At 39.8% G+C, this 25165-nt stretch overlaps 1 protein-coding gene across 3 annotated transcripts in view; it reads left to right on the plus strand.

The window, feature by feature from the left end:
- Positions 1-25165, plus strand: part of CDH2 (cadherin 2) — a 232169-nt gene that overhangs the window by 204183 nt on the left and 2821 nt on the right. For all 3 annotated transcript variants that reach the window (XM_015121712.3, XM_077975545.1, XM_077975544.1), the window contains one exon: positions 16021-16185. In XM_015121712.3, coding sequence (XP_014977198.1) covers positions 16021-16185 — 165 coding nt within the window. The remainder of the gene's footprint in view (positions 1-16020; positions 16186-25165) is intronic.

Raw genomic sequence — 25165 nt, forward strand, 5'->3', positions numbered from 1 at the left:
GTCTATTTAATTGGGATATTCCTACCTATGGTTTTACCCTTTTGATATTTTATTTCATGAAGTTTGTTCAGCCAGTTTGTCTACTTTTCTGTTGGGTCGTCTGTCTTTTTCTTACTGACTTGTAGGAGGTTCTTACAGATTATAGATACGTGTTCCTTGTCAGATAAATATATTGTAAATATCTTCTCTCATTCTGTAGCTTTTTAATTCTCTTAATAGGTCTTTAGGTGAACAGAAGTTTTTTTATTATTTTTTATGTTGTCCAGTTTATCATTTTTTTTTCCATTATGGTTAGTGCTCATGTTTCTATTTAAAAACTTTGAGTAGGGCACAGTGGTTCATACCTATAAACTCAGGACTTTGGGAGGCTAACGCAGGAGGATCACTTAAGCCTACGAGTTCAAGACCAGCCTGGGCAACAGAGTAAGACCACATCTCTTAAAAAAAAAAAAATTGTTAATTAGCCAAGCATGGTAGCTCATACCTGTAGGCCCAGCTACTTGGGAGACTGAGGTAGGAGGACTGCCTGAACCTGGGAGGTCGAGGCTGCAGTGAGCTGTGATTATGCCATTGAACTCCAGAGCCTGGGCCACAGAGAGAGACCCTGACTCAGAAAAATAATAGTGAGAAAATAAAACTTCTACCCCAAGGTAATGAATCCTCCCCAACTGTACATATTATTTTCTTGAAACTACATTGTTTTACCTATCATATTAAGTCCATAATTTATCTGTAATTGATTTTTCATTTGGTTAAGACATGGGTCAGGACTTCTTCATTTTCTTTATGAATATCCAGCACCCTTTGGTAAAAAGATGCATTGCAGTGCTACATTGCCATAAAGCAGGTGCTGTGTGTGTGCAGCTTTGTGGGTTAGCTTCCTGCTGTTCTCTGCGGTACTACCTGTTCTGTCTATTCTTGAGTCAATCCCATGTTGTTTTAATTACTATAGCTTTCTAGGGTCTTGAAACCAATAGGGTAAGTTTTCTGACTATATTCCTCAAGGTTTGTTTGTTTTTAGATTTTTGGTGGATTCTGTTTTTACTTTTTCCTTAAGAAAAATAAACCATTTATTTATCTTATTTCTTAAGTGTATTTACTGCAAGTACTCCACTTTCTAAATAGATGTTATTACTTTAAATCTTAAAATCATGGTCAGTTCCTGAGAAGCTCAGCAATATGAAATATACTGTGTTCTATTTTCCATAATTTACATGTGGCTCCCTGTTAGAAATTCTGTTTCTTTGTAGTGTGAAGTAAGAATTTTTGGCAATCGAATCTAATTCATAATTTTTATGTTTTTGAAGATATTATCTTTCTACAGTAATAGGCCTTGGAAATGGGACTGGTGCCATGCTGCATTCTGGACAAGTTTTCATCGATCTTTATTATCTATAGCTGTTTTTTTATGGAGCCTGTGTGTTACCTTCAGGTGTGAATGGGTGGTGATGACCAGTGCTGGTCTGGTCTGCTTCATGTCTTAGCTGGACAGTCTTTAAAGAATCATTTTTGCTGTTTCTGAATAGTATTCCATTGTAAACTGAACCACATGTTGTTTATCGAGCTCTGAAAGTTGTGTAGATCCCCGAGATCAGTTTAAGTATTTGCTGGATGCCAGGTAATGACTGTGTTTACAGCAAGGCAGGTCTGTACAGCAGTCTCCAGAAAATTAGCCTGAAACTGGCTCAGCTAAGATTCCTCTTCTTCCTGCCAAGACAAAGTATCCATACCAGCAGCTCACTGATTACAAAGAAAACAAAGCAAAATAGTCTTTTACAAGGGTAGTTCTTATCTTCCCTTTGATTAGAGTCTCTATCTGTGTAAGTTCTATGTCAAGGTACAGTTTGCTAATTTCTTTAACAAAATAACTAAGAGGGGCCTAATGGGAGAAAAAAAAAAGCTACCCCGATATCCGTTTTTCTTACCTTATGTATAACAGAGATTTATTAGAGTTTGTGGATCTTCTGCTGTGGCTTAGATTGTCAGGAGGCTAGGTTGGGCCCATATTAGAAACTAGCATTAGATGAGTTCTGATGAGAGTGTTATCTCCACACAGGGCTGTTAGCGGTTGAACAGACACTTTTAGTATCATATCTAGACTCTTTTCAGAGGGTGAAGTTCTTTCTTTATCTGCTTCACTGCTATAGTCAGCAGGGCTTTTTTGCTGGTTAGTAAGGCATGTTTAATTACCCTCATGAGTAAATGTCCTTCAGTGCCCTTTTGGCCAATGGGGTTGGTTGCAGATGCTGTATCGCTTTCCATGATCTTTGTATCAAGTTCCTTCCGTATCAGCATCACTTATAAAATCAGGGTGAATGTACAATATAGCTGATATCTCACTTTCCCTGGGACCATCCCCTTTCAGCTCCAGAATAAGAAACAGTAACCGTTAGCCTTCTGCTTTTTAAGGCTTAGACTTAATTACAAACATTTATTGAGTGTGTATAAATGGTGCTCAGTAGCTGGTACTCACTTTAAACCTCTACCTACGTCACCTGACACAATGCAGTTTCATTCTCTATACTAATAGCAAAAGCTGTTATTTGGTGTACCCCATGTGTTAGGCACTGTACTAAGTACGTTATTTTGTTATTGAAATACACTTTAGTTCATTTGTCCTTCACAGTAGTCCAGTAAAATACATGTATATTGTTAGAAAGTAGCAAAGTGAGGATTAAATCTTTGTCTGCCTCAGTGCAGAGAAAGTGGTGTCTACCATATCTTACACCATCCTTGGCAAAGCTCATGTTCAACCAGGCAACTGAAATACTGCCTTTTGGAATGCCATGCAAATTTGTCAGAAGGCTCTCCCGTCCTTGAAGCAGAACTGGAACATCCAGGAGCTTCCGCTTCCTGTGCTTTCAGAATTTGACTTGAAACATTAACCATTCCCAAGGCCTTGGGCTGATGTGGGAACTCATAATCTGTGAAAAGAGGTGCTGCTGTTCATCTTGGCTGGGGTCACAAATGATAATTGATAGAAACTGGAACCCTTCAGACCATGAGTTCTGACTCAGGGAGCAATGCCAGCCTCAGATACAGGCAGGAGGCAGAGAAACTCTAGGCAGACAGGGATGGTCCTTGGCAAAGCCCCACCTTAAAGCTGGAAAGCCTGGAACCTGTAGCTCAAAGTGAGAACTTCAGTCCCTGTTTGTCTGCTCTCTCACGATTGGTTTCTTCTAAATAATGCCTTTTTACCAATCAAATGTTACCTTTTCCAAAACTACCTATGGCCTGCCCTGCCCGCCATCCTGTACCTATCAAGACCCCAGACTCAGCCGGTAGAAGAAAGAAGCAGCTGGATGTCAGAGAGAGGCATCTGACTGCAGAGGAGATGGGCAGAGAGGTGACTTGACTTCAGGGAAGAGCAACCCGCCCTTCCCATCCCGTTTCCAGCTCCCCTCTCCACTGAGAGCTGCTTTCATCACTCAATAACATTCTCCACAGTCACCGTCCTTCAGTTTGTCGTACGACCTCATTGTTCTTGGGTACCAGACAAGAATTCGAGACCCACCAAGTGTCATACCCAAAAGGCTGTCACACGGGCCCTTTGCCCACACTGGCAGAGGGCAGCCACCTCATGCGATGAGGGAAATGGCCCACTAAGCTGATAACACACTGCTGTTTTCAGACGGCAGAGCTAAGAGAACATTGTAACACACCCTCTGGGGCCTTGGGGTAGCAGGCACCCCCACCTAGACGCCACCACGGCCTGCACGGAGTTTGCTCCTGCCAGTGTCAAGGTGGCCAGCCGGTTCCCGCACTCCCTGGCCTGTGCACTCCCTCCTGCAAGGGATTGAACACAGCATGCTGAGTAAATGGGGCACCCCTGTCATGAGTCCCACAAAGGGGTCAAGAAAATATCCTGCGGCCGGGCGCGGTGGCTCATGCCTGTAATCCCAGCACTCTGGGAGACCGAGGCAGGCGGATCATGAGGTCAGGAGATCGAGACCATCCTGGCTAACAAAGTGAAACCCCGTCTCTACTAAAACATACAAAAAATTAGCTGGGCATGGTGGTGGGCACCTGTGGTCCCAGCTACTCAGCAGGCTGAGGCAGGAGAATGGCTTGAACCTGGGAGACGGAGCTTGCAGTAAGCCGAAATTGCGCCACTGCACTCCAGCCTGGGCGATAGAGCGAGACTCCATCTCAAAAATAAAAAAGAAAATATGCTGCATCAAAGGGATGAGGACTTTTCTCTCAGTCTGAGTTAACTCATGAGAGACTGAAGCTGATGCTGGGCAAAAGAGGTTGTGACAGTAAGGCTGGGTGGCTGTTTAAAGATTCCACATCAGTTTTCTCTTGATCACTCTTGGGTTCTTGGCCCTTGTGATCCACCATGTCTCAGCTTCTCATACTCAAGTCTGTTGCTGACTGGAGCATGACAACTGGCTCCATTTTCTTCTCAGTCTCTCCAGACAAGGCCCAGCACCTCTTAGGCTCAGAGAACACTGTATAGGTTTCACATGCCAGGACTGAGAGGACTCTGCCTGAATTCCGAAATGTGTTTTTTTAAGTTTTAGAGACTGACCAGGCCTGGTTCATTGGTGTTTTTTGTTTGTTTTGTTTTGTTTTAATCTGAGATGGTACTGAACTCTCAAAGAGGGTAGTTCAGGCTGCTGTAACAAAATTCCATAACCTGTATAGCTTATAAATGAGAAATTTATTTCTTACAGTTCTAGATGCTGGGAAGTCCAAGATCAAGGCACCAGTAGATTCAGTGTCTGGTGAGAGCTTACTCTATGCTTCATATAAGGCACCTTTCTTGCTGTGTCCTCATACAATGAAAGGAGCAAACAACCTTCCTTGGTATTCTTTATAACGGCACTAGTCCCACTCATGAAGTCTCCACCCTCATGACCTAATCACTTTGTAAAGGCCCCACTTCTCAATACTGTTGTATTGGGAATTCAGGTTCAGCATGTGAATTTAGTGGGGGACACAGACATTCAGACCATAGCAATACCTCATACCAACCCCTATGTCTTGGGGGACATGTCTGGAAGATGGATTCTGTATCACTTTAAAGTAGCATTTTATAAACTGAGAATCTGTTCACACATAGTCCATGACTATGTTTTCTTTAGCTTGCACATTTAAAAATGGAAAATATTCACATAAAATTCTTGTTTCCTAATCCTTTCAAAAACGCAGAAAGATCTGGAAACATGGCCTGCATTTTGACATGACAATTGTTGGTTACTAAATAGAGATTTTCCCTCTTTAAGCAGGACAAGCATGTTCCAGTATTTTTTTCTTTGTACCAGACAAGCTTTATTGATACATGTTATCAGCCCATTCTTCATAGATTCTTATTTTGGAGACTCTGATTGAATTATACAATAATAAATAAGTCTTGGATTAACAAAAACAGATTTATACAAAAAGAAGGTAATTTTCTAAGATAGTTTTATATTGCTTAAAGAAGAGAGACAGAAAGAGAAAAGTAGCCACACAAATATATTTAGCCAAAGGTATTAGTTAAAATAGGCTAGCTGCTGTAACAGACTGTAAAATTTCAGTGACCTAAGTCTAGTTGAAAATGTATTTATTGCTTTTTTAACAGTAACTGGGTTTCAGGTCGTGGGCATTTAGGATGGAGAAAGGAGGTCTGCTCCTCTCCACACAGTCATTCAGGGACCTAAGTGCCAGAGGCTCTCCCATCTTTCACATGTGACTTCCAGGATCACCCTAGCCTTAAATCCATGCAATCACTGTATGACAGCAGCGCACAGAGGATGATTTTTGGGAGATTTTTATGGGCCAGGCCTAGAAGTGGCACATGTCCCTTCCACTGCTAATTACCTGGGAAATAACCTTTAGCAATGTGCCTAGCAAGAAGAATAAATGGTTTCAGTGATAAGTTGGAAGTCTTAACACACCCAGGTTAGGTACTTGAATTACTTGAATTTAGAGAATCTTTTTGGAGATTCTCTGAGAACCCTTTTTACCCCACCCACAATGGGTTGCGTTGTTCTGACCAATCCAGCTATGTTACAGGGAAGTAGGTCTCTTGGCACAAAGGAGATACAGTAGGCACAGCTCATGAAACACAACACTGTATAGGCATGAGAAACGGAATGTAAGGTTCACTAAAAACAAGGGAAGGAAGCTTTCCTTTTTCTGAAGAAAGCTTCTCGTACTTTCTGTGATACTAAAGTCTTCTTGATCAGGATCCAGCACTGGCACATATAAGGAATCACATACAATTTCAGAATGAAGGGAATTATAATAGGAGTGCCTCTTAGTGGCCTAGGTTTTTAGAACCTAGAAGATATAGATGTAATTGCCATATGAGTGTCCATTGACTTTTTTTCAATGAAGTTGATTTTTTTACGTGATTTGTGGAAATTAGCTTCAGTATTGATATAGATGAGATCCCTAGAATCTTGGTGACACAGAAAGCACATTCCGCCAAGTCCAAGTGCCTGAGATGGGGTAAGAACCCACAGTTCCTATGACCTGGGGTTTGGCTTTTAGGAGGGAACTTCAAGGGTTGACGATTTAGTTTCTTCTGTCATTACCCCTCCACTTTGCATTTTGAACTGCCTGTACTTGCACACATATACCACACTCTTTCACACTTTTTTAACGTAGTCCATTTCTTCACCTAATTCTGTTTAGCCATCAAGATTCATCGCAAGACATCTTGTCTTGGAGTACCAGCCTGAATCGAGTGTCTCCGCTCTGCGCCCCCACAGCATTCCCTGTCTACCTCTATTTTAAGCTTTTATGTCCACTGCTTGTCCTGACCTTAAGCTCTGTAAGGCACGGATTTGTCATACTTATTTTTTATTTCTAGGACAGTTGGCACCTGGCAACACTTATAGAATGTTAGTTGAACTGCTCTGGTCCCTCTTCCTGAATTTCTAACTTAGTTTGCAACTTTATCTGTGGCTTAATTGAACCAGTACACTCCCGATAACTTCACTGTCATCCTTAGAGATCTCTGATGTCTTCAGGAAATGATGATAGCATTCATAAATGCTAGCATTGCTGCATACTTGTTCTGTGTCAGGCACTGTGCTACTCTCTTAGTTTGCATGTCCTTTATAATGTTCCTGATGACTCCATGAAGCGGACACTGCTATTAGTCTGGTTTTCAAACCTAGGTCTGGTGACTCGAGAGTTCAAGCTCTCATGCACTGTGATAGAGGTCGTATGATAGGTATTTTATTTAGTCTCACTGGTCTGTAGCAGGCAGGAGGTGTTACTGACTTGGACCAGTACGGCTAGGCTTATTAGATGACCACTGGTAATATGACTTTAGAAGACATAAGGGTAATCAATTGATTAAGCTTGCAGAATTGGGCACATTTTGACATTAACAAAGTTAAAATCTGAAGAAGCATTCTAAGCAGCCAAGTTATTTAAAAAATTCTGAGTATACAGTCTGGAGCTAAATCTGAAGTCCAAGCAGGATGCCTAGACAGAAGGATGGGGCACAGGTACAGGAAAGCCACTTGAGAACAAACCAGCTACTTTTCTGAGTCAAGAAATCTCTTGTTGAGCCAGGGAATCTCTGTAGACTTCTGCCAGTCTCAGGAACCAGACCCTAATGTGGGCAATCAAGCCCAACTATCTGACTAAGTTGAGAATGAAGCTGTATAACCTAACCGTGGTATATTTGATTGCTTGAAATAATTGCTTATAAATTTATTCTGCCTTATAAGCAAACTTAACAGATGGCTGAATCTGGACGTAACTGTGGAGACCACTTTCAACACTTTTATTGTTGGCTAAAGCATGCTCTGTTAATGATGTTCCCAAGTTATTCATACATTTTTACTGACCTGCAAACACTATTATATATTAGTTATTGAAAGAATTCTGATTGCACAAAAGGAAGGTTTCACTAGGGATTGGGTTAGCACATTGTCACTCCCTTTTTGCATGCTATTCTCAAAACACTTGTGGCCAGGGTACACATTAGTAGGCTGTAAAAGCATGTGTTCTGAACTGGTCAGTGCCCATCCCCTCCCACTTATTAAATATTTTCACTGTGCACATGATTTGCATATGACTTTTCCTTTGTCATTCCTGTCACTTCATGCAAATGACACAGTATTTTATATAAGTCATTTTAATATTTATTCTTCCTGGCTAATTACAAATTTTCTGTATTTAGTTTTAGGGAAATGGAAAGTTATTGATATTCTGGTAATAACAGCGATAAAGATTTGAACAAGCATGTATTAGTACTATGCAAAAAAAAAAAAAAGCTAACATGCAAAAATGCTATAGGCCAGTGTTCTAGCAGCTACCAAATCCACCAGCTATTTTTTTTTTTCCTTCTTCTTCTTTTTGAGACTGAGTCTCACTCTGTCACCCAGGCTGGAGTACAGTGGTGTAATCTTGGCTCACTGCAATCTCTGCCTCCCAGGTTCAAGCAATTCTCCTGCCTCAGCCTCTGGAGAAGCTGGGATTACAGGTGTGCACCACCACGCCCGGCTAATTTTTGTATTTTTAGTAGAGATGGGGTTTCACCATGTTGGTCAGGCTGGTCTCGAACTCCTGACCTTGTGATCCACCCTCCTCGGCCTCCCAAAGTGGCTGGGATTACAGGCGAGAGCCACCGCGCCCAGCCTACACATAGACTTCTGCCTCAGCCTCCCACCTGTTTTTATAAATAAAGTTTTACTGGAGCATGGCCATGCACCATACCCGTTGATGCCCATTTTTTGTGTATTATCTATGACTACTTTTATGCTGCAGCAACAGCAGAGTTGAAACATCGTGACATGGACTATCTGGCCCCAAAAGCCTAATATATTAATATTTACTATCTAGACCCTACAAGAAAAGATTGTTGAACCTTGTTATAGACGTATTTAATCAATGGAATTCTCATTGGCTTTTTTGTCTAAAAGTTGAATACTATTAAGGTTAGCATGGGAAGTTTATGTAATCTGCTCAAAGTCACACAGTCAAAATATGATGGAGCCAGGATTTGAATCAAGGATTTTAAAAAATCAAATACTTGGCTCCCTTTGCAGTATTTACTTGATGTGTACATTTATCCTAAAACAAAGAATATTCTTGAGGACATTTCAAAATGATGTGTCATAAACTAGGGACGGATTTTCATGCTCTGCCACCATATTCTCAACCAAATGTTGTCATCTCTTTATTACCTATTTTGGTGTTTTCTCTGAGACGAATTAATAGGTCATGCTGAGATAGAGTGGCTTTGATCTCTATCCAAGTGGTCACGTTTTTTGTTTTTTGCAAGAAGAAATTGGAGCTCAAGGTGAAAACATGGAACCTAGCATGCATTTAGATGGCTGTACTTTTGTCTCCCAAGACAGACAGTGGCTTGGAAAGGTTAAGAAATGTGTTTCTCTTTATAGGAATGTAACTGGATTGCATCAAAACAATGGGAAATTATTTCATATTTCAAGTGCTCCATCTTTCTGAAGCCCTGTTCCTCCACATATCTGCATCCTCCCTTCTTCTAGCAGTACTTCCTTCATAGCTTCTTACACCTTCACTTTCCATATTTTTTGTAACAGTTTAGATATTATATTCAGCTTTCATTTTAATTTTTTTATTATTATTTTGTTGAGACAGAGTTTCACTGTTGTCGCCCAGGCCGGAGTGCAATGGCACGATCTTCGCTCATTGCAACCTCTGCCTCCCAGCTTCTAGCGAATCTGCTGCCTCAGCCTCCTGAGTAGCTGGGACTACAGGCACCTAATTTTTGTATTTTTAGTAGAGACAGGGTTTCACCATGTTGGCCAGGCTGGTCTCCAACTCCTGACTTCAAGTGATCCACCAGCCTCCACCTCCCAAAGAGCTGGGATTACAGGCGTGAGCCGCCACACTTGGCCAAGCTTTCATTATTTTTAAATGTGTCCTGTTAAAAGACATTAGACTAAAGGCTCTATGATGTTAGTAACTGAGTCCGTTTCCCAAGAGAGACTCCTCTTATGAAAGAATTTGTGGAATCAAATCTAATTGAAGTGTGTATATGCCACATGTTCCTAAAAGAATAAGCCATAATTTTACAACAGGAAATAAGTTGTGATAGGATTTCAACAGTCGCAGTTTCTAAAATTGAAGTGTAATTTTACATCAAAGAGTGAACCTATAGCTCATTCATAATTCTGAAAACAGCATTTTAAAGGAAACTGTGACATGTCAGCATTAACAGTAAGCCACAGGGGCAGAAACAATGACTGTGCCCTTTTAGTGGGGACTCAGTCATCTCCCTTGTGGGAAGTAGAAAACTGGCTACCAGTAAGATTAAAATGTATATGAAGAGAGAGAACAGAGATCCTTCATCTGTACACTGGAAGTCCCCAAGTTATTTTATTTCTGTTAGGTTTATGGTTCAATCCAGAAAAAGCTTTTAGCAAATCTTTTATTGCAGGGGCGGGGTGGGCTTTAATAATCTATAGAATCTACTTAGTTTTCCACATCATTTGACCTGTGAAGATAGTTAGCGTCATAACGATATTTCACTGGGGAAGAAAATCAGGTTGTAATGTAATTTACATAAAGCTTGCACAGGTATATTTGACTTACTTCTCAGCAGTTGTATGGTAATATGTTGACACCTTATCACTATTTTATTCAATTATTTTAATGCCAGCAGCTGTAGAGGGTGAGATAATGATGTTTTTCTCTCCCACCTTCCATTTCTTTTTGTGTCTGAAGTTTCTTGCCTGTGCCACAGTCAGCTTTTTTCTGGATACTTTTTTTTTTCCTTCAGGATTTTGTCCATTTACTTCCACGTGAGTATTTTAATTTCTCTCAGTCACTCAGTCTTGAAACATTTTTAATGTTTACCTTATCTATATGGGGATTTTAAAGTCATTTGCCTTTGCAACTATAAAAGGAAAATGTTCCACTTGTACCAGCCCATGCCTAAGAGATAGCAAAACTGTTATGTTTCATCACTGGTTCTAACCAGTGGAGGTTGATAAAGGCCTGTGAACTTTGAGTGTCCACCCCTCTCCTCCATGTGTCAGACTCTTACTTGATCTAAGTGAGGACTCCTTCCTGCCTAAACAACAGTTAGTCTTATTTTAACCAACTGTGCACAGACCGAAGAACTCATTCTGTTCTATGCAGAGTGCTGGCGCCCAGTGCCTGATGTGCAGAACCATCTTGAACTCCCCCTCCCAGCACTTCAAACCCCAGATGTTTTCCTCGTCAGTAAACTCTTTGGTGCATTTCTGGCAAGTGACAAAATGATGCAGCTTTTTGATTATTTATTTTGCTTGCCCTGGTGGGCTCTGTGTTATCCTTTGACATGCTTAAATGAGTCTGTGACCTTGGTCAAATCATTAACCTCCCTGAGCTACAGTAATCCATAGAGGGGGAACAGTAACACCCACTTAGAAGGGTTTTTGTTTGTATTATATGCAATACCACATGAGAAGGCACCTAACGGAATTCCTGACAGATGATGAGCACCACATAAAGGTTGCTTGCTTGCTTGCTCTCAGACCTACCTGAAAATGACATCTGGCACCCAGTAGGCATTCCATATATACTGGTGGGATGGTAAATGAGTGAGTGAGTGCATTACTCCCTGAAATGGGCTAACTGTATAATTCTATAGATTCTACATGCAATGTAGTTTTTGGAAATATTTGCCTGGGATTCCAGAATTTCAGTTGATACTGATGCAGCATTTTATTTTATTGTAGCATTACCAAATGCTCTGAGTTAAACGTGTATCATTTTCCAAACTAATTATAAATCATTGCGAGTCATGCTAACTTCTTACTAACTCCCCCAGAACTGTATCACCTTTAAGACATTTTAAATCATAGACCAAAAAAATTTTAAGTTACTTGCAGTGTTAATATTATCAAAACCCAAATTCTATGCCTACTTTTAATTATGATTGCCAATTAACACACATTCCAAACATTAAAATGAATTTAAAAAGAGATTTTTCTTGGCCTTCGTTTGAAAATTAAATTTCTTTGGGAAGTTAACATCGTAAAGGTTGGCAATCATAAGAGAATTTTCAGACCCACTCTTTGTCTAGAGTTTTAGGAACCAAATAAAGATGTCTTTTTGGATTGTTTATAATCTTCAGGAGTAAGGCCATGAACTCAATGACATTGAGAAGATTTTTGGTCTTTGTAATTCTCTTTATAATTTTCATCCTACATGTTGTCATTTGTGTGTTTATGTACGTCATTATGGGATTGTAAAGATGTATAATTAGGGAGGGTTTTTTATCAAAAGGTCTAAAATTAGACTCTCAGGTCAGGACTTTTGCCACACAACACAGATAGATGCCAACAGAAGAGCCCATCACTGTGATCGGAGGACACTTCCACACGCTGCCTGCCATCAGCAGATTTTTATATCCCATATTTGTGTAGATAAGGAGAAGCCATCACAGAGATACTCTAAGCCGTATATTTTAACCTAGTGTCTAACTTCCTCTAAACCAGTGATTTTCTGCCTCTTTTTGGACACCATCACCGTGGAGGAATTTAACAGGTTTCCGTCATTATGGGGTAGATTCACCATGGCAATGATTCTCAGCAGTGGGACCAGGGGGTCTTTCTCTCCCTTCTCATCATAAATCATTACTATAGTGTATAATGTGATCCAAGTCACATTTCTTGAATTAGCTGCTCCTTTGATATCTGCCATAAATATCATCACTGAGATTATATTCAACACTTTTTTTTTAGTGAGCATTTTCTGTGAGCCTGACACATTGATGGTCCAAAGGTCTGAGCAAGACCACAGAAGTTTTAAGACTCTTCCTGCTCTCTGGTTCTTAAGACAGTAGGAAAAAGCTATCAAAAGAAAGATAAAGAACTGTAAATTATTTGCTATTATGTATGTTATATGCGCATTCATGAGTGAAGCAGGTTAGGAGGATATCCTTTCCTTGTCCAGAGGGGACAGCTGCTCTCAGCGGTAGCAAATTGTTGTCAGAATGTAAGATCTCTTTTGCCAGATCTTGTTATTCTCAGGTGAGATACCCCTATGTCTAAATGTCGGTGACCTATTTGAATATGTTTAAAATTCTACTAGCTAATCAAAATGCAATTTTATTTGCAACCTCTGGATACACTGGGAGTTATAGAAGAAGTCAGAGTAGAGTGGCTCTTCCCAGATAGGGAGTAGCATGAGTAAAGCCCACATGCCTCTTTTATCTCCAGTTATGTGAAAGAAATTCTGCTATATTCTTATATTTGTCACCCTGAAGCTATTATGTAATATATCCAGGACCATCAAAGAATATGTTGCCAGGTAAAAGACGGTGCTTAAATGTAAGATTCAATTACCTATTTTTGTGTAATTTAGACTTCCAATAAAACATTTTTCGCCCTTAGGGAAAAAACATTTATTAACTGTCATCGGTATACTTGCCATCTATTTTCCCCTGTTTTAGGGACAGCTTTGGTAATTGAATAAGAACACATACTTACAGTTCACCCCACTCTATTGTCCTTGGTAGTTACACAATTAAACATGGCCTGGAAAAAACATGCTTTTTAGTGTGAAAACATTCAAATCTCTCTAAATAAATCCCTCTCTTTTTTTTTTTTTTTTTTCCCTCCTTTTAGACAGTCTCTATCTGTCACCCGGGCTGGAGTTCAGTGGCGCAATCTTGGCTCACTGCAACTTCTGCCTCCCCCTGGGTTCAAGCGTTTCTCCTGCCTCAGCCTCCCAAGTAGCTGGGACTACAGGCACCCACCACCACGTCCGGCTGATTTTTGTATTTTTTAAGTAGAGATGGGGTTTCACCACATTGGCCAGGCTGGTCTCGAACTCCTGACCTTATGATCTTCCTGCCTTGGCCTCCCAAAGTGCTGCGGAATAAATCCCTCTTTTTATCATGTATAACATTTTAACATTTCAAGGGCTTTCACATCTGTTACATCATTGAGGGACTTTTCTGAGATATTCTGTAAATAACTCAAATTCTGTAAAATTGAAAATGGAGCACATTTATGCAAGATCAAGGTGTTTTTCCTCAAGTTTTGTATGGATGATTTGAAATACTCCATCCTGACAAGAGAAAGCAGCATTCTGATGCCTTTGCTCCTGCTATGGACTCTCCCAAAATGGTGCTTTGTCGCCAGCCCATAGATGGTTCAGAGCTAAAGCCGGTTTCCCCCTGAACATTTTATAGTTTGTAATACACCAAATACACATCCCACTCTGGCGGGTTCAGAGTCTCTGTACCTACCTCGCTTTCCGCATCACATTGCACACACCTAAGAGGAGGAGCTTTTCCATCAGGGTATGTGAGTGCCGTCACCTGCCAGCTGAAGTTCTTGATAAGGAAACATTCAGGGAGAGTGTTGCCAGGATCAGAGTGTCCCAATTAGCATACAGATAAATTTTAAATCAGGTGCTATGAAGTCAGACACTCATGGTTTTGATTCTCATTTTAGTCTTATACTAGCTGTGTGACCTTGGGCAAGTTACTCAACCTGTTTCTTCATCTAAAAAGATGATAATAAAACACTCTTCATGGGTTTGTTAAACAGCATTGATAGTGAGAAAACACTTATCAAGAGCCTGGTTTAGTGCCTGGCCCACAGTGAGTGTGAAGATTACTGACCTTTTCCTTCCTTTTGTCTCCTTGTTATTTAAGCATTCTTCACATTCCTGTCCCTCCAAACTCATTTATCTAGTTCCTTACCTTTAAATCCAACCTTGTAACTCAGTCTTGATTTACTCATAGATGATTGTGAAGAGAGCCAGGCTTTGGAATCTAATACTCTTGGAGTCAGAATCTGTTTTTTAATAGATCTAGGACCATAGGTAACTTACTTGGGGTATTTGAAACTTAGTTTTCTCATCTCTTAAGTGGAGATAATAAAACTTAGTATCACATGTACTAAGGATGAAAGGAGTGAACATATATAAGACACCTAGACCATTGCCAAAACATGGTAAATGTTCAACTGTCGAATAAATCAAAGTCTCCATAGAGATAACTGCAAAAGGTTTTAAAAGCTAGTTTCAGACAGAGAGATGGAGCCTAAACTAAGAATAAAGTATAAGTAAATCTATGCTTTCTGCAAATGCCAGTTTTGAAATGGGAGAATGTTGGGTAAGCTGGGGATATGATATTTTATATCTCCAGAATTCAGAGGTTTGAAAACTACCAAGTAATTTACCCAACCCTAAAATGTGGATGTATTTCTACATTGTAGTCTGTTTCTTTATACATTCCTGTCCAGCTGTCTGATGCCTGAGCTAAAAATAGTTCTGAGGGCCCAACCTATGGCCAGAGCATCCTTCCTTACAGGTTGTACTTTGTCTCTCTGAAAGTGGACGGACTGTTTTTCCAGGACATTCCCACAAGGCAGCCTTGGAAGAAAATCCGCCCTCTCTCTGGCCTAACACCTCTAAACCAGAGGTCAGCGAACTTTTCCTCAGTAGGGCCAGAGAGTAAATAATTTAGGTTTGTGGGCCACATGTATTCCTTGTAGCACATTTTTCTTTGTCATTTTTATTTTAAGTAACTTTTTAAAAATGTAAAAGCTAGTCTTAGAGAAAAATAGGCCACAGGTCACACTGGGCCCGGAGATCGTAGTTTTCTGACCTCTGCTCTAGACTTGTAGAAGGGAGAGAGGGAGAGAGGGAGGGAAGAAGAGTGGCATGAAACCTTGATGAACTAATGCCTTCCTTTAGGGAAAAGGAAAAATAACCACCCTCATTTTAAAAAAATACTAAAGACAGTAAGTTAGCCCCTTTACTTCTATGGTACAACTATATTGTCTAGTCGGTTTCTTAGTTGTTTTATAGTGAGACCTTATCACACTGCTGTTTTTCATTGGAAACTGATGAGGAACATTGTAAAGCAGATGGAGCACAGACTGTAGAAATGAAAAGCACAGAAGAAAGAGCTGTGTGAAAGAAATATTTAATCATAACATGAAAAACTCATAGTGGCAACTTTTCCATTATGTTAAATTTTCCTCATTTCTCTGTGTTCTGAGTATGGGTTTAAAAAACGAGGTTGTAATTTTCTATCTCGGTGCCCATCTCCCATCGGTTTTTGATTTTGTCTTTTTGCAGGACTACGACTTGAGCCAGCTGCAGCAGCCTGACACTGTGGAGCCTGATGCCATCAAGCCTGTGGGAATCCGACGAATGGATGAAAGACCCATCCATGCCGAGCCCCAGTATCCAGTCCGCTCGGCAGCCCCGCACCCTGGAGACATTGGGGACTTCATCAATGAGGTAGAGAGAGACTCGTTCTCTCTATAAGAGTTTTCATTTCATGCTAATGGTTAGATCTCTGTAGGCCACAGATTGCTTGGAATACAGCTATATAGTTCACTAAAACATACTTTTGTTTCTGAAGTTTATCTTCGTGTCAAAGCAAATGTGGCTTCGTTGACAGATAACAAATGTAATTGCTTTGATCAAGCACAGAGATCTATCAATTAAGATTCTGCATTTGTAAAATGACATACATCATATATGATCAGAATTAGTCACACTGTCTCCAAGAAGGATTTTTCCCCCTAGATTACAAGTAATAAATAGACTAACAATATTATAGTGCATTCTAATTTTATTTATTAGCATTAATAAATATAACAGTAGTTCACTTTAATTTTCCTCACACTGTACCCTTTGAATCCTGCAAATCATGAGAATTCAGTGCCTGCCCAATGACTCCATCAAAAGAGATTAGTTGGAAGAGCTAAATTAAATATTATGTAAGTGATTGAAATACTTGTCTAGTCGAGGAGTTTTAAGAGCTTCTGTAAAAGAAAGCTACTTCTCTGTTGCATATCACAGATATGATTTTCACTGTCAGAATTATTGTGACATTCTTTTATTACTGACCAAGAGTTCTGTTACATTTAATATTTAAGTTTTGAAGTTCAATGATTTATGCTGCGTCTTCTGAACATGTCTATAGTCTTACTATAATTCTTTTGAATTTTTATTGTGAATATAAGAGAACAATACATATCGATGTTGATTGTGAATATGTGGCAGAACTCCTGTTTTCTGGTCGTATCATTGGTGTCTCCAAGATCAGAATAGGTCTCAGTGCATTACAAAGTGGAACGCATCTGTTGTATACGGCCTTCAGTCATAGGCTGATAAGACTCTTGTATCCTGGGCTTCCTCAAAATTCATATAATATTAAACATAATCTACATTCGATTTTTAGATATACTTATTGCTTGTAGAAAAGTTTTAAAACAAAATTGGAATAGTTGCCTGTCTCTATAACTATCCATTACTTTCTATTCCTAAGATATATGCTGCCTTCTGAACATACATATTCATTTCTGCTAGATAGGTAATAAGGTTAATTTGTAGTTGACATGATTTAAAAACACATGGAAAGCAAAAACAACAGAATGCCAGTAACTCCCTCTATCCACAGAAATATGTCCTGACTTTGCCAGCTCTTAGTTATATATAGATCCAGTTAGGAGAATTTGCAGAAATTTATACATATATGCCTAGATCTTTTAGAAAAATGTAAGAGTGCCTAATGATTTTATTTCTCATTTCGTGTTTGTCATCATAAGAAATTGTTGAGTTACTCTGATTGTTGTCAATTCAAGATATAGTGAATCTTTTGTCTGTAGGTTTAGGAACTGGACTTTAAAATTTTGTTTTTTAATTTTTATTTTTGTAAAGACGGGGTCTCACCAGCCTGTTTCCCAGGCTGGTCTTGAACTCCTGGGCTCAAATGATCCCCCTGCCTCAGACTTCCAATGTGCTGGGATAACAGGCATAAGCCACTGTGCCCAGCTGGAACCATACTTTTTTGAAGCCAGAATTCTGCCTTAAGTATAATTTAACAAATCCTTACTAAATATTTCTGCCTGTCCCTGAAGTATCAGTATTCTGTGTGATTTCTTTCCATCCCTGATACTCTTCTTTTCTCAGTGCTAAAGATCAAACAGTAAGGTTTATTTATAAGGCTATTGCTCATCCAATTCCTGCCTTCTTCTACCCCTCACCTCCCCACATGCCCCTTCTGTGCTGCAGCCCCACTGAACTATTTGCAGTTCCTCAAAAGCATCACAGTTTTGAATATACTGTAACTTCGGCAAAGCCCTTACCTGCTTGGCCATCTGCAGGACTCCCACTTCGCCTTCAGGATTCAGCTTGAAACATTTCTCTGCGAGGCCTTCCTTGATACCTCTGGGAAGGGATAACAAGCTGCCCCTCGGGTCACAGCCCTCACCAGCTGGGGTGTAACTGTCAGTATTTCTTTCTCCCACTCAGCATGTGAGTTCTCTCCAGGACAAGCACTGTTCTTGTTCATGTTTTCATAACTTAAACATCTAGTATGTTACCTACCTCTTAGATTATTTTCATTTTCAGGCATTCGAGTGTGCACTCTGGCTAATGTGTAGGGCATGATGCTATAGGCGCCACCCACTTTTCATCTGATTGAGATTCAACAGATACTGAGTCTGGAGCCTTTCATCCTACTTGTCAGATTACATTCAAATTCTGAGTTTATGTTTAAGTGTGTACTTTCTGTGTGTGTGTGTGTTTGTCTATGTCTATGGTCATTGATTTTTTTGTTGTTCTTTGTTTTAACAGTGACTATATCTTCTTCAGTAGATAGAAAAGAACATCTAGTCAGTAAGATTCACTTACCCAACCCTTCTCAGCCACAGTAGGAGGAGTTATAGTGGGAATTTCCATTTGGAATTTTCTTTCTCCTGAACAGTGCTCAGGTACACACTTTGTTATGGCTGGAGACCATTAACGAACAGGTGTGATTACTTATATGAAAAACGTTGTTCCAAGCAACTGACTGCAAATTGACATCCAGAATACAATCTCTTCATAATTTGAAGATTGTCTGCGTATGTGAAAAATGGCTCATTGTGAAAGCATCTTGAGCTCAGTGCAAGATCATCCATTCAGCAAATCACTATCAAACGTCTATGTGTGTAACATAACTGTGCAAGTAATATATAGATAAAAGCATAAATTAGACATCAGTTCTCCTTGTGTGTATACCCTGCTTTGTTGCTAGCACGATATTTGTGCAATGCAAATGTGCCAGCATCCAAAGCCTTATTTTCCAGGCATAGGAGGCCAATTCTGTCTGGTTCTTACTTGGCTTTCCAACTTCATCTCAAGGCCCTCACCACCCAGCATCTTGCAGGCTGTCTACAGAGAACTCTACTTGTCATTCACGATCTCAGCTTACAGTTTCATGCTGGTGCCCATCTGATGTTCTTCCTGTCTAGAATTTCCTTCCCCATTTTTCTAGCATTGGGGGAACTTCATTAAGTATTTACCAACCCAGGAAAGGTCAGGCATACAGAGTATGGGTTAGGCACCATCCACTGGCATCCCATGGTATCCAGAACTCACCTCCCTCAGATCACGGATCCCATGATTCCATCCTGCTTCCCCCCGAGCCCTTCCGTGTTCCATGGGAAGGGAGACGGGCTTCTCCCTGGAGAGGCAGTATGGGGCACAATGATTTGGTGAACAAGTGAATGGATGAAAGGATCCAATTTGGAAATCATTCCGAAAATGGCAGCTAAATCCGTGTGTGTGTGTGTGTGTGTGTGTGTGTGTGTGTGTGTTTTAAGAGACAGGGTCTCTCTCTGTTGCCCAGGCTGGAGTGCAGTGGCACAGTCATAACAAACTGCAGCCTCAACCTCCTGGGCTCAAGCCATCCTCCATCCTCAACCTCCCAAAGCGCTGTGATTACAGGTATGAGCCACCACACCTGGCCTAAATCCATGAATTTGAATGTGATTACAAGATAGAGAAATGTGGAGGAGAGGAGGAACCAAATATATTCACCTAGAAATGCCCCTAGAGTTGGAGACAGAAAATCTAAGTATAATAGAAAACAATCAAAATGATAGTTTTAAGGAGATGATGGTCAGTTCTGTGGGACTTTTAAGGGAGATGAAAGTCTAATGTAAGTCAGAAGACCTAAGCCAGTAATAACTCTCCAAAATACCATCTAGACTCTTTCATGCAAGATACATGTTAAGACTTGTTCAGTGTCTTCATTTACTGTACAGACAAAAATGAATACTTGTAGAGTTTTAAAACAGTTGAAAGCACCTAGAAAGAACTCAAGCACATTTTATAAAAATATTTAAAAGGCACACAAATTTATTTATCTGCAGGTCTTATTTGATTTAGCAGAGCACCAAATGTTCCAAAGGAAGAATAATATAGTGATGATTATAATTGGAGTGCTTTTATAGATGTAAGAAATAAGAAAGCTCATGAGAACATTTTCTAGTTTATTTAAATAAGGAATGAATGTTGCCTTGAATCTCAAAAATGATAACTTATTTCCAGTGTGGTAGGCAGAGTAAAATAAGTCACATGTTTTTGAATTTCCACTGTAGAATTTCATTCTGTTTTGAGTTTTTAAACATGACCTTCAGAGAATGAAAAGTTCAAACAGATTCATTTAATCTCAGCCCAACAGTTAGATATTAACATACCTCCAATAATTTTACTAATACTAATCCTGTATATGTCTTTGTAAAAAGAAATACACTTCTTTATATATATGTGTATTTTTCTGTTCTCACGCTGCTATGAAAAACTGCCAAGACTGGGTAATTTACAAACGAAAGAGGTTTAATGGACTCACATTTCCACAGGGCTGGGAAAGCCTCAGGAAACTTAACAATCTTGCCAGAAGGGAAAGCAAACACATTCTTCCTCACATGGCGGCAGGATAGAGAAATGCCGAGCAAAGGGAGAAAAGCCTCTTATAAAACCATCAGATCTCATGAGAACGCACTATCGTGAGAGCGGCAGCATGGGGGTAACCGCCCCCGTGATTCAGTTACCTCCCACTGGGTCCCTCTCAAAACATGTGGGGATTATGGGAACTAGGGAACTCTCACAACATGTAGGGATTATGGGAACTAGGGAAGATAAGATTTGGGTGGGGATAAAGTCAAACCATATCACTGTGTGTGCACACATGCACATATACACATATATACATATAAAAATGTTTATTATGTGTGTATATATGTATTCAATAGTATATGAAGTATATTTCTCTACTCAAAAGTATAAAAATCAAGTGAATAATTCTGTTACAAGACCACCTTTTTGTTAATATTGTTTAAAACTTTTGGAAGCTTCTTACAACTTACTTGAAATGCGGTGACTCACGCCTGTAATCCCAGCACTCTGGGAGGCTGAGGCAGGCGGATCACAAGGTCAGGAGATTGAGACCATCCTGGCTAACACGGTGAAACCCCGTCTGTACTAAAAAAAAATGAAAAAAAAAAAATTAGCTGGGCATGGTGGCAGGTGCCTGTAGTCCCAGCTACTAGGGAGGCTGAGGTAGGAGAATGGCGTGAACCTGGGAGGCGGAGCCTGCAGTGATCCGAAATCGCACCACTGCACTCCAGCCTGGGTGACAGAGCGAGACTCCAACTCAAAAAAAAAAAAAAGCTTGTCTTTTTCTCCTATTAATTTAATTTCTCTTTTTTAAAATACCTCATTCTGGTCTTACGGAAGTTGGGCATTTGTGTAAGTTCAAATCTAGCCATCTCACCTAACAGCTCTGTTACCTTGTACAAGGTCAAGATCCTTTTCTTTAACCTTTTCAGTTTTCTTATTTGTAAAATGGGAATAGTAATAGAACCTCCTTTTGAGACTGCAGTGAGAAGTAAATGAGATTATCTTTGTAATGTGCTTGGTATACTGCTTGTCACATAGTAAAAACATCTTAATTATTATTGATGTCATATTAGTAACTATTACAGGTAAATTACCTTTTAGGAGTAAAAGACTTTCTACTGTTCTCTAATTGTAAGAAAACAATTAAAATCCACTCCTTCTGCATCAAAAATTACTTTAAGTAAAATGAAATTCCCAGAAAGAGGGGTAGTAATGTTGGCCTTGATATGTTCAGTTCTACTGTAATGTAAACATGGTGTACTTTTATATCCACATGTCTTAAATCTAGATTCTAGCTTTTTCTGAAAGGAGTGGATATAAATATGAAGAGGATGCTGAGCAGGAAAAACTATGCCCAGGACAACAATGAATAGTTACCTTATAGAATACCTGTTGAATGTCAGACAATGTGTTGGACAGCGAGATGTGGATACAAAACAGCCTCTGTAGAAAGGGATGTCACAATCTAGTGTTTTCCAAACAAGATGATAAGAGTAGATGAGGCCGGGCACAGTAGCTCACACCTGTAATCCCAGCACTTTGGGAGGCTGAGGCAGGCAGATCACTCGAGCCCGGGAGTTTTGAGACCCACTTAAGTAACAAGACAAAAAACCCTCTCTACAAAAAATGCAAAAATTAGCTGAGCATGGTGGCATGCGTCTGTAGTCCTAGCTACTCAGGAGGCTGAGGTGGGAGGATCACCTGAGCCCAGGAGGGTCAAGGCTGCAGTGAGCCATGATTGTGCCACTGCACTACAGTCTGGAGTACAGAGTGAGACCCTGTCTCCAGAAATAAAAAATAAAAAAGTAGAAGGGACCAAAGAGACCACAGGAATGACTCCTAGTCATGGCTGGGGAAAAAAGATCTGTGCAGTAGAAGTGATATTTTTAATGAACTTTTGGATGGATGGATGGATGGATGGATGGATGGATGGATGGATGGATGGATGGATATTAATCAAATAAAAAATATAAGAAGTGTAATTCCAAAAAAATGAATAAACAACATAGAAGTGCCCAAGAACATGATGCTTTGGGGTTTGGGGGGATTCCCTTTGGGGGTGCATAATTCAGTTGTGGTTGCTGGAGCTGAGAATAGCTGAAACGGAAAAGGTGGGTAAACAGTCTTGGTTCACTGAATGCTTTCTAAAGAGTTTTAAATAATTGTTTTAAAGTGTTCATGCACCAATTAAAAATCATTTTGCCCATTGCTGGGGGAACTCTTTCATTTGGAAGGAGTCATAGAGAGCAGTCAGAGGTCTTAACTTGCAGGAGTGATATCAAATAACGTTTGAGAGAGAAACCAATAGTTTGTAGGAAAGAAGCTGGAATAGTGCTGTAGACAGGAAGACCAGTTAGGCAGGCTTTTTCTCTGGTCCAGGCAGGATGTAGTGATGACCTGCACTAAAGCAGTGGCACTAGGACTGTAGAAGACAGAATGTAAAGGAAACAGTAAGACCTCTTTTCTTTTACATCCCTCATGTGTTCCTCACTGCATAATGTGGGGTTTTATCCTCATAAAAGCATGTCTCCGCCCATAAAGCCTGGGATCAGAAGTCTATAAATACAAGCTCAGCAAGAATTCAGCCAGAGCCAAGCTCTCTCTGCAGAGAAGAAGCCTCAGTCTTTAGAAAATAGTTCAGCTTTATTCAGAATTCAAGATCTACCTCTCCAGGAAAGGTGGAACAAGAGGATACTTTGCTAAATTTAGTCAAACCTAGAGAAACACAGGCGGTTAGTTTGTAAATTTGGTAACAGTACATCCTGTGAAATAATGTTCACATCCAAGAATAAAGGAATCCCATAAGGGAGAACCAGAAGGTTCTGTTGCCCACTGGATTTCTTCTGTACATTCACTCAGATTTCGTGCCTGTTACTGTCAGTTTCTTAGGACTTCAGTGCAATCTTTTTAGAATTACCAAAATATTACCAAGAGTTTATATAATACCTCGTTCAGAAGAGTCATATTTTATTCTCAGATGAAAATCAGTGCTATCCAAGTGGAAGGGATTTAAAGTACTTAACCTGCATAGAAAGCTGGCTTGCCTAAGAACTCTTGAAAAGTTCAGTGATTTTGCCCTTTTGTAATTGTTAAAACATAAGGCAATGCACCGTGCTCTAGCATAGCACAGTGGTCTCTCTCTAATGGATTTTATGGCCTTAACCTCTTTAAAAAAAAAAAAAAAACAGAAATAAAACAGAGATTTGTAAACTACCAGGATGATCAGAAAGCCAATGCAGGAGCTAAAAAATACGATAATATTTTGTAGACTCAATAGTGGATATGGGAGTTGATTATCACAAGCATTATATTTATTTTAAGGAATTAAATTAGGTGGCTTAGCCATTTGATGAAGAGTCCTGGGGTCCATGAACACACGAGGGAAGACCAGACCGCTTATTGTGTTTATTCCCTGGACGTAGTAAACACAGGCCATCCCTTTTTTCCTCCTCCAAATCTAGACAAACTTGAGGCCTTGCCATTGACTCTTTAGGGCTAATTTGAGTCTTTTTTTTTTTTTTTTTTTCCAAACTTGTCATTCTTTTTTTTTCTATTTTTTTTTTTTTTTTACTATTATACTTCAAGTGCTGAGATACATGGGCAGAATGTGCAGGTTTATTACATAGGTATACACGTGCCATGGTGGTTTGCTGTATCCATCAACCCATCATCTACATTAAGTATTTCTCCTAATGCTATCCCTAATTTGAGTCTTAACCTCTCCATATTTCCAGTTTAGTGTTGACATCATAAGGATTGGGCCAGGGCTCTGTGTGTATTTTCACTTAATAATTAAATTGTGGTAAAGCAGATGACCTGAACAAAGTGATCTTAGCCATTGGCTGTATTATAACGCAGTTGTCATAATGAAAATTTAATATTTGTCTTCAGGGACCCATTCTCCTTATCAGGAATTTCCCTGATTTTTCTTGTTTTTTCTCCAGATCCTTCTTGGGCCTACTTATATGACCCCAAGTCAGACCATGCTGAACTAAGGGAATCCCTATTGCTTAAATTTGCAGTTGCTAGACTTTGTAAGGAAGAAGAGTGTAGGCTAATATGTGAATGTTAACTCCACGAGGGCAGCCCATTGGATCTAGCTCATTAGTAGCTGTGTCTCTACCAGTAAGCAGAATACATTGCAATAATATTAATAGATAATCAACAAATATGTCTTGAATCGAATTAATAAACACAAACAAAATGAATGAAGGTGCATTCTTTGGCTTTTGTTAGCTAAGGCGCCAATCACTGACCACTCCAAAATATTGCTGCTTATAATAATGAAGGTTTACTTCTTGCTTAAATTATAAGTCAACTGTAGTCTGTCAGTGACTCAGTTCCTGATCTATATGTTTTCTTTGTTTCAGGATCCAGGCAGATAAACTTCCCATCTGGAGCAGGCCATTCTGGCAGAGGGGGAAAGGAGGATTGGTGGAAGGGTGGAAACACATTAAATAGAGTTCTTGAAGCAGCTACTTTTCACAGCTACTTACACTGCGTTGGCCAGAGCCAGTCAGACAGCCAAGCCTTACAGTGTGGT

The sequence above is a fragment of the Macaca mulatta genome, chromosome 18 (genome assembly GCF_049350105.2).
Source record: "Macaca mulatta isolate MMU2019108-1 chromosome 18, T2T-MMU8v2.0, whole genome shotgun sequence".
NCBI classification, from domain to species: Eukaryota; Metazoa; Chordata; class Mammalia; order Primates; family Cercopithecidae; genus Macaca; species Macaca mulatta.